This window comes from Cervus canadensis, chromosome 29, assembly GCF_019320065.1.
Source record: "Cervus canadensis isolate Bull #8, Minnesota chromosome 29, ASM1932006v1, whole genome shotgun sequence".
Lineage (NCBI taxonomy): Eukaryota > Metazoa > Chordata > Mammalia > Artiodactyla > Cervidae > Cervus > Cervus canadensis.
Window position 1 is genome coordinate 22079152 of NC_057414.1, and position 18992 is coordinate 22098143.

The 18992-nt window shown below is 39.3% G+C and overlaps 1 protein-coding gene across 2 annotated transcripts in view; it reads right to left on the minus strand.

The window, feature by feature from the left end:
• NELL1 (neural EGFL like 1) overlaps positions 1 to 18992 on the minus strand; it is a 1014750-nt gene that overhangs the window by 716172 nt on the left and 279586 nt on the right. For both annotated transcript variants that reach the window (XM_043452361.1, XM_043452360.1), the window contains exon 12: positions 4274 to 4402. In XM_043452361.1, the coding sequence (XP_043308296.1) occupies positions 4274 to 4402 (129 nt within the window). The remainder of the gene's footprint in view (positions 1 to 4273; positions 4403 to 18992) is intronic.

The window sequence follows — 18992 nt, forward strand, 5'->3', positions numbered from 1 at the left end:
TTACTACTTTTTTACTAGAAAAAGTGTGAGTCTCTGTGTAGGCTTCAAATTCAAGAAGATCAGGAATAGACCCCAACTACTGTACTTTCCTCAAGATACTACCTCTAACTGAAGCTAATGTATCAGAAACTATTTAAGACCAACCCATTGTCATCACAAAGATTAAAAAAAAAAAAAAGTCACAGTACACCAGATTTCATAAAACACAAAAATCCAACTACAGCAATTTTCAAAATGGTGAATGTTCCCGTTGGAGCCAGACAAGGCAAAATGAAACAACCTCCTGTGAATTGTATCATAGCTGACAAAGGTTCTTATTACCTTCTATTGATTGGCCAGGAGTTCTGATATCTTCTCTATGGCAGTTTCTAAGGCAATCTCTGCAGAGCAGGAAGAGCCCTTAATACACTCTCTCTCTCCTGCTACCCAAGGAAGTTAAGAAAATTGAAAGCCTTTTGTGCTGCTTTTTCCACTGAAAGCCTGAATAGGCTCTTCAAGACAGTCTGGACAATGAGTGCAATATTTTGTTTTAATTTGCAAGCCAGTCTTGTTCATCATGGTTTGTACAATATGGGTCATCTTCACTCCATTTACTCCGAGTAAAAAATAACTTGCCTGAAGCAGTTCATACGTATCTACTCCTCTCTCTCTAGGCTACAGGGAGACAATGACCTCAGCCTCTGAGAGTCTCTGGTACCCAGGTGGCTCTGTGGTGAGCATCCCAGAGAATAACTCTGAGGACAGAAGCTGAGTAAATGGCCATACTGCATTTTACCATACCAAAGTGTGGTATCCATGGCTTTATATCCACCCAAAGCCACACACATACCCTCCTCCTATAGCTACAACCATATTTAATTCAGGCAAAGATCATTTAGTCTCAGGGAAAGTAAATCCTTATTCCAAACCCAGCCGTGGAACACAATTAGTGCAAGCCATTGTGCTTTGAGACAATCATCTGATTGGTGTAGGGGTGGATAGCAGGTAACCCAGGTCTAAAAAATAAGACAGCAGAAGTCTTCTGCATGGGGAGAGAGAGCCAAAGGAGGTTATAAAGGACATTCTAGGAGAACTTTCCTTAAACATATAAAGACAGAATCTTACACAGAGAAGGTTTTTAACCCCTACCCCTCTCTTCCTTGAGATACTGGTAGGAGGACATCATGCCTGGGGCCATGGCAGTCACAGGAAAACAAGCCCAAAGCCCAGGTGTGCTGAAGATGGCAGAATGGAAAGAGAGAAGGGTGTTTGCTCTAAATATTGATATTCACCCTACTTGGTTCTCAGTGCCTCCCATCCAATGTCCAGGATCCGACCCCTGTTTTTTTCCCCTGAGTTCTATTCTTAGACAGTAAATGGGCTCTAATGTTTAGTCAGCTTTTTCTTAGGTGTTATCCTTGAACTTGTGGAATGTTCCCATGATTACAGAGAACTGATTGAAGCCCAAGAATATCACCATGTCCCAAGGTGGTCCCACAGTATACACTGGCCCAATGCCCTGAACCCACAATGAACTGAGAAACATGTTCAAGAAAACAGGGATTGAGACCTAAAATTGCTCAACAGAACCAATAAAATAAGGCTTCACACACAAAGTGAGTGAGTGATAGTCGCTCGGTGCGTCCGACTCTGCGACCCCATGGACTGGAGCCCACCAGACTCCTCTGTCTATGGAATTCTCCAGACAAGAATACTGGAATGGGTTGCCATTTTCTTCTTCATCACACACAAAGGGTAGGCATAACATGGCACCTCATAAAACTGATTCTATGTAACAAAAATGAGGACAAAATCGGAATCCCAAACAGCATTCATGCCAGCTATTTCCTCCCAGATTCTGCCAGGTCTCAACAGCTAAGGGGAGTCAGGAATGGTGGGCACACTGCTTCCAAAAGACAACCAAAATGTCTGCCAATGACAGAATCAGGATTCAAATTATTTTGAGGTTCCTTCTATCATTTTTATAATTGTTGAGTTTTGGGGCTCCAAAATCACTGCAGATGGTGATTGCACCTATGAAATTAAAAGACGCCTACTTCTTTGGAAGGAAAGTTATGACCAACCTAAATAGCATATTTAAAAGCAGAGACATTACTTTGCCAACAAAGGTCCGTCTAGTCAAGGCTATGGTTTTTCCACTAGTCATGTATAGATGTGAGAGTTGGACTATAAAGAAAGCTAAGCACCAAAGAATTTGAACTGTGGTGTTGGAGAAGACTCTTGAAAGTCCCTTGGACTGCAAGGAGATCCAACCAGTCCATCCTGAAGGAAATCAGTCCTGGGTGTTCACTGGAAGGACTGATGCTGATGCTGAAACTCCAATACTTTGGCCATCTCATGTGAAGAGTTGACTCATTGGAAAAGACCCTGATGCTGGGAGGGATTGGGGGCAGGAGGAGAAGGGGACGACAGAGGATGAGATGGCTGGATGGCATCACTGACTCGATGGACATGAGTTTGAGTAAACTCCGGGAGTTTGTGATGGACAGGGAGGCCTGGCATGATGCAGTTCATGGGGTTGTAGAGTCGGACACGACTGAGCGAATGAACTGGACTGAACTGAACTGATCCCACATATAGCAAAAGGCAAAAAGCTAAATTTTTCAGACCATTACCTGGCTTGTGGGATTTTTTCATGAAGAATGACGAGAATAATGTTCTTTTTTTTTTAATTTTTAAAGTTACATTAATTTTCTGACAAAAACACAGAATAGTGTAAGGTGCAATACAAAACAGGACAAGGTACAGTATAAAAATAAATGTTAACATTAAACATTGAAATTAATAATCCTCTTTCTCAAAATTGATGTCTTGATAACATGATATTACGGCAAGATGAAAAGTTGCATAGCTAAAGGGCAACTTCATTCTCCCAAGTGACATGTCTCCCAAATCAAGTTCAGTAAACAAAAGAAAAAGAACTGTAGAAAAAAGTGGGGGAGGAACTATGAGACTTATACTGTATTGCCAATGAGAACCAAAAGAGTAATGAAGAAAATCTTCCATAAGAAATGGAAAACAGAGGATACCTAACAGGTTCTGAACACTAACAGTAATTAGACACATTTCCTTAACAACTGACAAGGTCTTTAGTCAGCCAACTGTAAAGCAGAAGTCAATGACATAAAACAGCAGAATGGAAAGAAATTTACCATTATTGTCATCAATTGTCCTCACCTTGAACGTACCTGATCTACTTGAGAACCAAAGCAGCAGAGGATAGTGACCAAGACATTGCCGCATTTATTCCAGTTGTGACATCCACATTCCTGATTAACAGATCCCCAAGGTTCAATATATTGTTAGTAAAGATGACAGGAGTACGTGGGTCCAACCAGGACAGAGAAACAGCCTAGCATCAATTTGCCTATAACAATTTCTCTAAACCAACAGGAGGGAACCAGTGAGCACTGGAGAAGTGAAAGATCTTAGATTTTAGGGCATTTTACATGTAAGTGGAGAAGGCAATGGCAACCCACTCCAGTACTCTTGCCTGGAAAATCCCATGAATGGAGGAGCCTGGTAGGCTACATACAGCCCATGGGGTCGCAAAGAGTCGGACATGACTGAGCGACTTCACTTCACTTTCACATGTAAGTCCAGGGTCAGACATAATTTCTGACCCTCTGGTTTGTTAAAGGAGCAGGAGTATGCAATACTTGCCACCAGAGTCCTAAGCATGGAAAGAGGGGTTCACATAAGACAGAGGAGTTGTTCAGCTTTGTAAAGGAGAAAAGGGGGTCACCGATGCTTGAGGCCACCAACCTACTCTAATGACATCAATTCATGTGCAAAAGTTATGAGTCCATCCGTCACTGGGGCTTTTACAAGAGTTTGGGGATTATTAATAGCAACACATAACCTTGGCAGAGGAAGATGATGGCAATTGGGTAGAAGTTAGCATCAAAGCATCCATTCAAAAAGAGAATCCACTGCATAACATTGAACTGAAATTGAAGATGATGATCTTCCCAAATAAGACAACATAAGATGAGGTATTTAGAGTTTTCCTGGTGATTATTAAATATAGTGACAGTAGAACATGGGATCTGATATGGCTCTACTGCTTTTGTTACTTTGCTGGGTTTCACAACTTCAAAAGTCTTGCTATTACATGCTACTAAGCAGTCTGGCAGGAGGAGAGTATCCTAGGCAGTTGACAATTTCTTCTAGGATCCCACAGGACCAGAACCAAGGGAAGGCTTTCAATCTTCAGCCATATCTACCAGGAATACATTCCTCACAAGTTGATTATATTAAATAGCTCACTTACCTTCACAGTAGGCAGAGTCTCCCTGGACAGAAATGTAACCATTCTTGCACTCACAAGTAGCTTTGGTATTCCAGTTTTTGCACTCTGAGTTTTCACCACATTTAGGTCCTTCAGCACAAAAGTTATGACCTAGAAGAAACAAATAAAATTTTACATCAGGAAAGAGGAGAATATAAGACTTCCAAATAATAAAGCATGAGACACTGTTATTATATGTCAGCATATATGAGAATATGCCGTGGCAATATGCAAAGATAAATTTGCATATCCATAAAGAGGAATAAAAATCTTTGGACCATCCCATACCTGAGAATTTTCTCTCCTAATGCACAAACTTGCTGAAGTTATTCCTTTTTGAAAGCTTTTATCCATGTTGATCCTGAACTTTCTTTCCACTACCTTCTTACGTGACTAGCCTTTTAAATGGTTTTATTACAAAATTTATGATACATAGGAAATATATAAAATGAATATATATGAATATATCTGATAAAATTAATACAAAAAGTATTGTCAGTACCTATTTATTAAACATCCCCAAAGAATCTCCCTCTCATCCATCAGAGACAACTACCCTAACAATTGTGTTAATTACTCCCTTACATATTTCTGTATGCTTTACCATATATAGGTATGTATTTCTAAATAATAGATTATTTAGTTTTGGCCATTTTGAACTTCACCTGTGAAATCATACTGTACCATATCCTCTATGACGTATGTTTTTTTTTTTCCTGTTCATTCATATTAATGCCTGTGGCTATCATTCATCAGTAGTATATAATATTTCATAGTATAAATATTCCACAATTTATCTATTATACTAAGTATTGACATTTGAGTTATTTGCAGGTTTTGAATTACTAGCATGGCTGCAAGAAACGTTCTTGAACATGTTTCCTGAGGCACACTTTTTAAACCATATGTTTTACATTTCTTTGCTCAAGAGTCTTTCTTGAATCTAAGACATTCCCTCAGAGATAGTTACTTTTCCTCAATATATTCTTCATAAATCCCTTTAGTGAAGATAAATTTGACAGTAACTATGCTCAATTTTAATTTATCTAAATATGTCCTTTGACAACCCTCCTACTTGAAAAACAGCTTTACTAGGTACAGAGCTATTTTGCCTCAACATTTTGAAGACATCTCATTGTTTCTGGCTTCTGTCATAACTTTTGAGAAATCAGTTGTTAGCCTAACAGTCATTTCATAGTATGTGACAAACCTTTCTCTGTGACTTTTTTTTTTTTTTTCCTCTGTGACTTTTAAGATCTATTTTATTTGGTTGGTTAGTTGATGAGCTTTGTTTTGTTCCATATTCATTAACTTTAAGGTTTTTAGGTGTGAATTTATTTTTATTTGTTCTTCCTGGGATTCCTTGGGATTCTTAAACATAAAGATTAGTTAAATCTTTTATCAGTTTGAAAAATTCTCAGGTATTTTCTCTTCAAACATTCTCTCTGCACCATTGCCTCTAATCGCTCTTTCTAGAATTATAATGAGATTACTATTCTCCCTTCTTTCTTAAGCTCTCCTCCATGTTACTCCTACTTGCCTTAATATTCCCAACTCTTTTTTCTATGCAGAATTCTGTTTAACTTCTAGATGTATACTTCGGTCTCTTAATTCTCTCAAGTAGTGTCATATTGTCTCAGTCATCCACATCATTTTTATTTTACTTGCATTTTTTATTTTCTAGAATTCAATTTCTTTTTAAATCTCCTTGGTCAAATTTGCAGTCTCTCATTCTTTCCTCTTTTAATTTCTCCCTTTTAAAAACACATTAGACATATATTTTACACATACAACTCCACTATCTTCAGTCTTCTGATTTTAGTTTGTTTCACTGAGTATCCTGCATGGGTACTGTTTTCTTGTGTTTTGAGTGATTCTTTTATGATTCTTTGTGAGCTCATATTTTTTAGGATTTAATCTGCAGGAATTATTTGAGGTTTGGACTTTAAAACTGTACTTCTTCAGAGAGGATCTGGGTTTGCTTTTGTCAGGTGCCCAAGGGAACTATCAACCTACAATCACTTTAAACTACATTTTGCCTTGGGACACATGGACTGAGCCACACAGGCAGAATAAATTTAGATTCTAAGCTTTCAGGAATGCAGACTTTTCTCTCCCATACTCCCTATCTACAGTCAAGACTGACAAGCAAGTCTCCTCTTACAGAGTAGGTTTTTCCTAGTCACCCACCAAGGATTTACCCTTCAAGATTCTTTATTTATGCAAGCCTCAGGCTTCTCCTCCTGTCTGCTTAAACAGTAGTCCATTAGAAGCCAGATTCTACCACCAGGGATTAAAAATTGACCTCTGGGCAAATGCCAACTCCAGTGTGCTTACTTATCTCAATGGAATCAACCTTTTTCAACATTTCTGGTCTCTCGACTTTTTTTTTTTTCCCCATCCTACCTCTATTACCAATTCTACCAATCTCCCAACCCTCAAAAAATTTTATATATTATGCATTTTTATGTTATACTCACCATGGGAATTGTGAAGTTCATATATAACAAGATATATAAAAAGTGCTTTATCATTTTTAACTCATACATTTTAGCAAATAATAACCACACTGCTATATCACATACTGCAGTCTCATAGAAAACAAGTGATCTTGGAGAAGAGATCTAACTCATAATTCAGGGTCTACACTAATAAATACAATAAGTCACTTTGCCTATCTAGGTACATATTCCAAGAAAGGACATCAGTGATTTTCACACTATTCCTCAGAGTCTTGGGCACAGCTGAGTTGTTGGTCAGAGCGCAAGTCCCCCCGCCCTGATTCAAATAGAATAGCTTTGCTTTTATACTGTTGAAACAGTGATTATGTGAACAACAGTTTCTGGTTTAAAAACAATATAGAAAGCACTGAACCATATAAACTCCAAGTTTAATTCCTTTTGGTGATAACATCCTAGAATGTTCTTCCTTTGAGACATAATTTTAAACCAACATTTAGACCAAAGAGTATAGAAGATAATAACTCCTATTAAACAATAATAGTCATGCACCTATGTCTGGCATTATACTAGATGTTTTAAATGGGGCTAATTATATACCTTATTAATTTGTGTCAAACAAGTTAAATGGGCTAATTCATAAAGCACTTAGAGCAAATCTTGATACCCACTAGGAGGTAACTATTTGTTAGCCACTGTGATAAGAATGATAATGATTATGATAACAGTACTGCTGACAATGATGGTTAAAGTTCAAATATGATAACAGTGTTATCCTCAGCTTCAAGATAAGAAAGGAGAAGCTCAAACTCATTAATATCTAGCTAATAAGTGGACATGCCAAGATTCTAAACTATGTCTGATGAACTCCAAGGCCCATATAATTTGTTTTTTTCTATATCCTCTCACATAGCAGAAATATTTTTTTTTAAAAATTGAAAGATGTAGACACCACTTGTGATGTCAGAAAGTGGATCCAAAGGTTGAGGGGAGCATAATATCATATCCAGCCTCAGTATCTGACCTGTTAACCGGTGACTGCCTCAGTCAAAATCAGAGTAAAAACTTGTTGGAAATGTGAAACCTCTGTCAGCCAAGAACACTTCTACAAGGACTTAAAAGGCTTATAATAACCATTAAAGTACTTGATGTTTCTGTTATCAAAAGGACTATTTTTAGGTATCATAGCTTTCTTTGCCAGAGGAAGTGCCTGGACTTCCCTCCCCACATCACAATTGATCAACAATTAAGTTGTCACATTTTCTTTTATTATAAAGTTTGACTCAATGTCATATGAACATTCTTTGTTGCATGACTTTTTTTTTCCCTAGGATATGCAACTGTCCTTCACTTTCCACAAACATTGGATAGCCTGGAACAAAGCCCCTCAAACCCTGTTGACTTTCCAACGCACATCTCTCTAGCAGACACGTGCCGTGTCAATTCACAATGCAGAGAGTTGGGTCAAATGTATTTCAAAGACAATGAAGGGCCCATGAGACAGATTAACGGTATGGACAAATCCACTTTGGGCCTCACCATTGTATCAAAAACATGCTTTCTTCTTCTTCTTTTTTAATTAATGCAAAATTTAAAATTTTTTAATTCATTCAAGCAGTATTTATTCTGTACCTGCTTGCCTTTCTGCATGAGTGAATAATCATCTACTCAATATTTACAGGGATGCAGCACTATGCAAGATCCTGGGGGCAATGTCAAGGTGTTTGAGACATTCCATGACTGCAAGAGAATTTAGAAACTCTAAGGTGAGGTAAGCCAAACACAGGAGTAGATAAGTAAGATGTGAGCAGTACAAATTATCATAGTGTTCCAGAGAAGAAGAAATCCCTTCTAGCTGATGCAAAACTTGACCTTTGACTCATCACAGGTAGAAACTTGTGCAAGACAAATGATCTGCAAGACACAGATCCCAATGGGAGGAATGGGACTCCAACCCTTGAGGAAGAAGGGTAAGTTTGAAGAACCTCAAATAATCTGGCACAGTTGTAATAAGAATGATTAACATTTATCAAGCACAAAATATATGCTAGGTGCTCAGTAAAGTGTTTCAGGTGCATTATTACACTTAATTCTATTAACAATCCTATGAAACTGGAATTATTACCCTATTTCACAGATGTGGCACTAACTCAGAGAAGTTAGTGCATGAGTGAAAGTACACAGAGCCACGATCCAGGTGCGACTGATGCCAGGCTTCTTAATCAAAAAGCAACAGTTTTATAAGCAGTCTACACTCCAAAGGATAAAAAAGATATCGTTTCTTTTTTGCATGCCTAGATTCAAGCAGATTACATTTTAGATTTCTTTTTCATATATATATACACACACACACATATACAAGCATGTACACATGGCTGGGCAATTTTAAATATTCTTTTAAAACACTAACTCTAATCACTCCAACTTCTTCAAGTCAAGGTCTATGTCTGACTCATTTCTTTCGGCTAAAAGCTTCCCACACAAGGATAGCTGTCTGTGGAGAAGGATGGCTTATAGATGGATGGGAAAATCGACAGGTAGAAATATGGGTGGTTAAATTAATGAATGAATAAAGATATGGATGAATCTACAGTGGTATTTTAATGTCCTCTCTTGAGCAACTAGAAGGCTAATGGGACTGGTTTTCTAGTCACCATTTTTCTTTAAACATTTTTACTGAAGTACAATTTACATACCATAAAATTTACCTATTGTGAAGACAAACTGATGATTTCTAGTAAACTCACACAGCTGTACAGTAAATCACCACAATCCAGTCTTAAAACACTTTCATCACCCCAGCTGGTCATCTTCATTCTTCAAAACCACCCCAAGATAGCTGGCTGCCAAGTCATAAATCCTCAATCAACTTTCCACATTTCAAAATCTTTCTAAAGGTTTAGTCTTTCTTATCTGATGTCTGAAAAGCATGACACTTAAGTTACAGATCCTTCCCTTCAGGATATCTGTCTTCAGTTGCCACCTATAGTCTTTTTCTCTAGTCCTCTTACTAACTCTTGGTACAATATTTTCTTCAGCAGCTGGCTATCAATACAGATTGATACATGAAATTCTTCAATGTTACCTTCTTTCTTTAATCAATATCTTTTTCCCTCAGAATTAGAAGCTGTGACCAGACTGTAGAATACACACACATATGCATACACATATACTCAATATTCATGTTCTTTTACTTGAATATTTTAATAAATGAATCTGAAGTCTCTGGGGGCTTCCCTCATAGCTCAGTCAGTAAAGAATCTGCCTGCAATGCAGAAGACCTGGGTTCGATTCCTGGGTCAGGAAGACCCCCTGGAGAAGGAAATGGTAACCCACTCCAGTATTCTTGCCTGGAAAATCCCATGGACAGAGGAGCCTGGCAGGATCCAGTCCATGGGGTCGCAAGAATCAGACACAACTTAATGACTAAACCACCACCAGAGTCTCTGTAATTATCATCCTATAATGAGAAGCACACAAAGCAACATCATCTAAATAGCAGTGGTCCAAAGATATAGAACATTTTTGTTATAAAAGTTGCTGTTTGTTGACTTTTTCCAATTTGTCAGGCACAACAACTCTAAAGATTATTATTATTCTTACTTTGCAGATTAGGAAAATGTGGTTGGGACTATTTTATCCAAGGTAACACAGCCAGAAAGTGGCAGAGTTATGATTTAACTCAAGTTCTTGTTAAGACCACTAAGAAAATTATTATTCTATGATTTAAAAACCTCGGAGCATAGATAACTACTAATGACTATTCTCTGATGATGTTTGTAGATCTCTATGCCCAATAAAATTTTCAAAGAGGCCCATTTAGGACCCAACCCCAGGTTCTGCCAATCTGTTCTTAAGAAAAATTGAAACAAGGTCAAAGCTTGTGCCCAGTCTCTTCTGGTCTCTGGTTAAGAACATTCACCCTCCTCTAGAAGCAATAATAAAGGCTCACACAGCCCTCTATAAACATTTCAAGTAACACTGTCTTGTATATCCCACTTTACATATTTTACATCATTATAGCCACGGCCCACTTGACATTCAATTTGGATGACCTCAGAGTTGCCTCATGGCTCACCCAGCTGAAACTGCACTCTTGATCTTAAATCTGATATCCATGCTCTCCAAGTTCTCCATATCAATCTACAGCACTTTTATCCACTTAAACCAGCTTTTTTTTTTTTTAAGGAGTCATCTTTGTCCTCTGTCTTTAAATACTGCCCCTTCCCAAGTTCTATTCATTTCATTTCATGAATATCTCTGGAATCTCTTTTTCCTCCACTCCACAGCAGTAAGGAAAAAACCCTACTCCAAACTACTATTTCTCAAAAAGAAAGCACCTCATTTGCCTTCCTGTTCCCCATTTTGCTTGTCTCTAATCCATTTTCCCCACAAACAAATCCTTTTAAAACATAGATTGGATCATGTCACTCATCCCCTTAAAAGTCTTCTCCCGGAGGACTTTGCATTTTCTCAAGAAAAATGCAAAATTCTTAACTCTGATTTGAAATGACAAACAAGACTCTCCTCTCCCTCTCTCATTCCTCCCCAAGTGTATCAGCCTTTATTTGAATTCCTCTAGTACTCCAGTCTCTTCCCTGATTCAGAGTCTTTGCAAGCTTGTCCCACCAACTCAGAACTTATGACACATCCCTGCCAGAATAATTTCTACTCAGTTGTCAAGTCCCAGCTTAAATATAATCTATTCAGAGAAGGCTTTCTTGTCCCTCCAGACTAAAGAAAACCCTATTACTCTCTCTGATACTACTCTCTTCTTGTTCATAGCAGGTAGCACAGTACTAATTACATGTTCATTTCTGTGCTTATTTGTTGAATGTCTGTTTCCACATTAGAAGCTCACTTCTTCAAGGGAAAGGACTCTACAAGTTTGTTTCTCTTGCGCCTAAGGCAATATCCAGCACATGATAAACACTCAAGAAATATTTGTAGAGTTGATGACTAAACCCTCTGTCTTCCAAAAGTAAAATTAAAAGAGTGCTTTAAAATGAATAAACCAAGACTCAAAGATGTTAATTACCTTCTTTGTGGCCTTGCAGCTAGTAGGAAATGCCTAAAAGATATATATAGACTCAAATATGATTCTAACGCCCAGTCTCTCTCCACCACTCTACATGATGTCCCGGCCATGATTTTACTCATTAAGGGACATTCAAGGAATTCTGACCTGACCTGAAGAGACCACTATTCCATCACTCAGCATTTTCTAGTCCATGACATGCCTTGAATCTTTCCAAAGGAATAAACCATGTTTCTTTCTCCAGGATACAGCCCACTATTACTTTGTGGCTTGGGGACTTAAAGTCAAGAGAGAAATAACACCATACAACAGAACACCATTCTTGGATGAGATACCAAAATGAGTAATATCCATTTGGAGCTTAGTTACACTTGAGTGGTGGAAATGAGCAGATGCTCCGAGGAAGACACACAATCTGCTGAAATGGAATTCCAGGTTTTACCCCAACCACTTCCTTAATTTTAGTTCCTGGCAGAGATACCAGTCATTTGTTTGACAAATATTAAGCCCCATGACGTGTGTCCAGCCACTGTCCTAGAAAATTGGGATAAAACAAAAATGCCATAAACAGCATAAACACTCCCTCATTCATTTAACACTCGGGATGGCTATTGTTGAGTATTGGGTTACAGGAGATGTGATGGAGAGGCGTAAGGTGCTTCCAAAATGTTATCACAGAGAGGCCCTAACACAAGGTATCAAAAGGAGATTTGAGGGATGAGTGAGGTTGGCTGGACAAGGCACAGGATTTCCAAACAGAGGGAGCAGCATGTGTCCACAACATGCTCAAAGAAATTGAAGAAAAAACATAAAAATGTGGAGGTCATATTTTCTCCTTTCATTGGGAGACGTCTACAATTTGGATTCCCCCTCATGACCCTGATCTAGAATCTTTCAATACCAGTGAAAGACCAATAACACTTATTAAAAAAAAAAAAAAAAACTCTTTGGTTTCTTTAAATCCATTGGCTTAACTACATATAAAATCCTTGCCCATCATAGTGAAGCCCCCACACTGCCATTCTCCAGATCCCTCTCTGTAACCTTTCTAATCACAGCAAACCATCCACTCTTTCTGCCAACAATGGATAAGCATCTATATGATTTACTACCGTGATTTCTTCCACAGCAAGGAATGAATAGGTCACTACTCAAGAGCAGGATTTAGTTTCCCTAATATAAAGTCTGATTCCACATAGAGCATCACTGCTTGCTCTCAATCACCTGCCCCTAATATATCTCCCAGAAGGCAAGCAGGTTACCTTTGAAATGATGGACGATCTGAAAATACACCCCAGATTTCCCCACCCTAACTCAAATCCTAGAAAGCCAATAACCCTCACGTCACTGCTGCTTGCCCAACCTTGAAAGTCACAAAGAGCAAAGGTACACTGAGGACAATATACTCCAATGTACCTAGTTGGTATGGAGACAGCTCCACCCATGGACTGGCCCTAGAGGAGGACTAAGGCCCAAAGGTTCTTTATGAGAACCAGATGCCCTAGTGTACTTCACAACCAACATACACACCACAGAAGCCTGGGCCCTGCAGGGGTGAGGACATTCCTTCAGCTTCTACGAACAGAGGGTTGTGACATCATGGCAGAGGTTGTGACCTGCTAGAGACAGAGCTCTCTGGATTCTCATAAGTTCTTAGAAACACATGGTTTTTCGACAGTAATCACACTTAAGGGTCTTCTAGTCCAAGGCAGCTTGGCCTTAATTTCAAGTCTTCTCTCTGGGGTAATGTGCCTCCTTCCCCAGACTCGTTGGGCCTGGATCCACTGCAGCACTTTTAAGAGAACAGAATTCATGGGCTCCCCGAGACTCTCTCCTCCAAATGCCCTGTGTTCCCAGCCTCAGTAGTTGAAAAATACAGACCTGGCTTTCCAGTGCCCACCATGGTCCATGGCTGCAGGGATTTTTCTATCAATAGGCAGAGCATCTAGCCCATCTACAAACTGCCTGCTCCTCTATTTAGGCACTAGTTTACCTTCTCATTAAGTGCCTCTTTTCTAAGTCTCTTTTTATCTCCATTACACTGAAATCCTATAAAACCCATTTCAATTACAAATTCACCTAAGATGATGACAAAGACTAGAAAAAAAGAAAATCATGCACCACCAAGACTCTTTGGGAGGATTTAATTGAAGGGCATAAAGCCTTAAATAGTACAAATAATCTCAACTAATTTCAGCCCAAGCCAGATGACAAGGCAAGTGAGCATGAATTAAAATTACAGATAAACACGTTGGGAACAGATGTTGAAAAGAACTTTTTCTCCAACACTGAAAATCTTCAACATGCAGCAAAACCCTCCAGAGTCATTGGCAACATTCAAGATTCAATTAGAGCTGTTTATGAAAGGGATAAAACCCTGAGGAGTGTGTCAAGAATTCTGGGGTGGGCCAAACGATTGTGGTGTTTTCCTGGAGCGATCCTGAGAATACATGGTCAAGTTGGCTTTTTTTTCCCCCGTTAAGTGAGAACACTAGCAATTCACATGCAATCTTTCTGCTGGGGTTACATCCATGCTTTTATTGCTTCTTCCCAGGCAGAAGCATAGATGCTATTCCAGTACCCACTCCCCCTTCTCCACCCTCGTGGCCTTACACTTAGGTAGATGGGCTCCTGCTATAGTCATTACCTCAAGGTAATGATGAGGATAAACAAACTTTGTGCTTCTGGCACAAACCGACCAGAGGCATCAGAGAGAAACTACAGCAGTGATTAGGGCTGTTCTGGGTGGTGCTGCTGGTGACTAAGACCTTGGATGCCAGCAATTGCAAAGTCACCTTCCCCTGCCAATATCCATTACCTTGACTCTTTTTCTGTGTGTCTCCCTATTTGTCCTGCAGTTCTGTCCCTAAAAGCCTTCTGGCTGTACCAGGAGCCCTGTGGATTTAACCACATGTCAGCTGATTACTTTTTCTTTAAAGGGTAGAAAAATTATTTACAGCATTTGTCATGACCCAAGGTTTGAGGAGTAAGGTGTCCATGCAAAGAGTCCAGACAGCAGTTCAGCTGATACAATGAACAATGTAAATCAGTCAGAGTCTGTTATTCTTAACTGGAAGGTCTTAGGTCTGATCTCCCCAAAGAGAAAAACTCAGTATTAAACTATAGTCTCCTTGAACAGAAGTGAGGGGATGGGGAGAGCTGTATCATCGTTCTATTACACAAAAAAACAGACTCAGTTAAAGAAAAAACACTTCATAATCAAGCCAACAAGTTATGTCTTGAGGAACCAAGTTATAAGTCCACAGAATGAGCCTTAACACTGTTCCGTAGATGAGACAACGCCTTCAGCCGGTGCCAACTACAAATTGGCACTTGCCATCCACCTCTACAAGGACTAGATCATCTGCTGCTGCTGCTGCTGACCTTCAACCCCCTCTGAAAGGAGTTCAGGGTGAAGAGCAGGAATCAGGCACTCTGTGCCCTGGGAACAACTGACAGAACAGGTCTTCAGATCGTTAGATGCTTTCAGGAGTCGATTAATGAGCCCAATTCTTGTATCTCCTCATATCTAGAAAAGCATTGAAATCCTTCATGGTGACGACTGTTTCTCATGACTAGCAAACAGCTTCATGAGACTAGTACTGAAACCTTCCGGAAAAACATATGCATTTTACTCCCCCTTCACCAAAATCATATACATAGTGACCTATCCACCCTGCCTCTTTGGAGCAGGTTCTGAGAGTTATCTGAGGTGCTGCATTCTGGGCTGCAGTCCTCACTTTGCCCCAAATAAAACTTAAATTGCAACATTTATGTTGTGCATTTTTTAAAGTCGACACTGGTACTAAAAGTAATTTCATTCAAGGTCATCGGCGTGAAAATGACAGGATTATTCTAAATGGTATGAACATATCTTCATCCCTCCTTTTTCTCCTACAATTACAGAAACAATTCATAAAATGTGGTCATTAAAACAAGCATTATTTTTTAAAAGTTGGATAGCTTTATGGATTTGATTTAATCAGTCAGCTGGGGCAGCGGCAGGGGAGAGGTCAGAAAGGAAAAACACCCTCTCTGCCTTCTCAAATTTCAGTCCAAGCCTAATGAAAATAAACCTTGGAGAACTTCGGTCTCCAAGCAGGCATGAGGAAGGTTTTGACTCAGACTTCTGAGGAATGTTACTGAGCGGTGATTTCCCTCAGACTAATGACCTGACATTCCTAGTAAGACAGAGAGCGATGATAAATATGCTAATTAAAGGGCCTTCAGTGCAGGTTTTGAAAGAGGGAACAGCCACGTCTGTGTCTGTAATCAATACCATCAGGGTGGCAGAAACCACACAGCTGAAATCACACCACACCAATGTGCTCAACCCCGAAATACCAATTTCAGGTCACGGGAGTCCCAGCTCTCTGCTTGCACACTACCTGCCAATCAAGACTCTTTCAAATCCACAAAGCAAATGGAACAGCCCTTCCATATGCAGGACAGAAATGACTTTACATAGAAATTGAATGTTTCTCACCTTTTCATTACTTTCTGTTTTTGAGAGGGGCAAGGAGGAGGCGGGAGAGGAGAACTGAATAACATGCCTTCAAAGAGGCCCACCAGGCTTTCCTCATCTTGTCAGAAGCAAAATTGTCCAGTCGCAACCCCCCCGCCACACCCCATTTATCTTCCAAGAGAGAAACAAGAACACAGAGGAAAAGGTAAAAGACAAACAGAAATCAAAGGGGAAAAATATTTCCCAGAGTATTGTGAGAGAACCTTAGGCTACTTCCAAGGATGCTCTTGGGAAATAAATTGAAATTAAGAGACAGTAAGATTCATGGGCAGCACAGGTCAAGATAATGGACATTTGAGCTCATCTGGATGAATTTTTGTTCATCATATAAATTTTATATTTTTATGAAAAAGAACACCCCACTGCCCAAAAATCCTTTTCTTTTTCTGACTGTCTAATGTGCAGAATAAGCCTAAGTATGTGTACAAGTGGACAAAATGTTCTGGGTTCCTCTCTTGTAACGGGTCAGTGGGGAAGGGGCTAATGACAGTAAATGGTGCTGAAAAGGGCTTCAGTCAAAAATAATGCTTTTCTCATTCCAGGGTCTGAATTCTGAGATTGGCATAAGTAGAAGAATCCTAAGAGAATCCGTATGCCCAAATGGTTTCACTCAACCTGCTCCCCAGGAAAAAAGACCTCCCCACCCTATCTTTTCTGAAGAAGTGCTCTGGTTCCTTTAAAACACAGACTTGTCAAGGGACACAAATAACTCCCTCACTCGCAGACGCAGACATCTCCAAAAAAAACACAATCAGCTGCCAAATAAAGGAGCTGATAGTATTCTGGCTGAGAAGGAAGCAGGTGGGAGAAAGAAGAAAATCCTTAATTGTACAAACTGGCTGTGGCTATGATCTCATCTAGGAAGCCCTACTCCTGCCTCACACTTTCCCTCAAAGCTGAGTCAGCCACCTGGTCACTAGCAACAGGAGCCTTGAATGAGTCAACTTTTCAATGAGATGTCATCTCTCTCAGCATCTTCACTGGTTCAAAAAAAAAAAAAAAGTATCTGCTTTTCTGCGAAGAGTGAGCATAAACAGCGGCACTTGGTCTATTGTAAATTAGGTCAGAGCAATGAAAATCTTCTTGACTTTCTGTGGGATAATCAATGAGCCCGCTCTAATGAAACCATAAATCAGAAAAGGATTTACATAAACTGAGTCCCACTTGGCACCTCAACAAATAGCAAGTGATGGATTTTGCATTAAATTGTAAGAGCTACCTAACAACCCAATCAGTTACCAATAAATGTATCCCTCTGAAATTTCCAGTCAATCTTTAGTCTTTCTAAAGCATCCCAGCTGCAAATACACATATAGGCAAGAAAGCAGATAAATTAGAGGAGATCCTCTGATGGCACAATTCTAACAGCCGTTCGTGGCTGTCCGTGTATTAAAGTTTCCTGGGAATTTTACCAAAAGATAACTCTCTTATGACTAACCACAAAGAGAAATCTCAGCCTCAGTTGAAAACATGCCATGATCAGATACTTTTATATATCAGAAGGAACTAGAGGAGGGGTCAGCAAATGACGAGCTGCCACCTGTTTCTCAAAATAAACATTTAATGAAACACAACCACTAAATTGTGTATTTACCTATTGCCTAGTGGTTCAGCAGTAAAGAATCTACCTGAGATGCAGGAGTCACGGGTTCAACCCCTGGGTCAGGAAGATCCCCTGGAGGAGGGAATGGCAACCCACTCCAGTAATCTTGCCTGGAGAATCCCATGGACAAGGGGCTTGGTGGGCTACGGTCCCTGGAGTCGCAAAGAGTTGGATGCAACTGAGCAACTGAGTATGCACATTGCCTATGCTGCTTTCGCAATACAAGAGCAGGGATGAGTGGTTGCTATGGAAACCTTCTGACCCCACCAAAACCTGTGGCCCTTTGCAGAAACTATCTGTCAATGCTTATGCTAGAGAAAAGATGTAAAAAAGTAAAATATGATATAACCTGAACTAAACTGCTATGCTCCTGGGTTCTTAACTCTATTCTGAGGTAAATCAAAAAGACTGTAATATGTCTCACTGGATATGTGAGAATGCGGAGAAGACTTTGTGGTGGGTAGAAGTTCAAAACAAAAGCTATTAGTTTAACTGGACTTGTTTTGTAAGATTTGAATACATTTTAGATTCTACTAATCTATTTAATTCTTCCTGGGTAAGACGTTTCAGAGAGGAAGTAATATTTGATTCAGCTGATTTGAAGAAATAAGAATAAATTTGGAAGAGAGAAGAATTCCATCAAGAGGAAGGAAAACCATTTCTGCTCAAGAATTAATTAGCGGTTAAGTGTTAGTTGAAGCCTATTTTCCTTGCAGGAAGTAAAGTTGTATATAAATCTATGAGTAAGGATTCAGTATATGTCACCCTCTGGCAGAAAAGGGAATTGGCCCATGGAAAAAGCTTAAAAGAATTCTTTCCAAACCCACTCATAAGGGAAATGTAATAATAATGATAATAGTTATTAACATAATAATAGCCATTATTACAGGAAATGTTATCATTGTAGGAACCATCATTTATTGAATATTTATCATGCGCTAGTCATAATGCTAGCTGCTTATGCATTATCCTATTTAATCCCCACAACCATCCTATGAAGCACATAGATTATATCCTCCTTTTTCAACTGATAAGACTATAACCGAGGGCAATATATAAGATAAATACATTTCTGA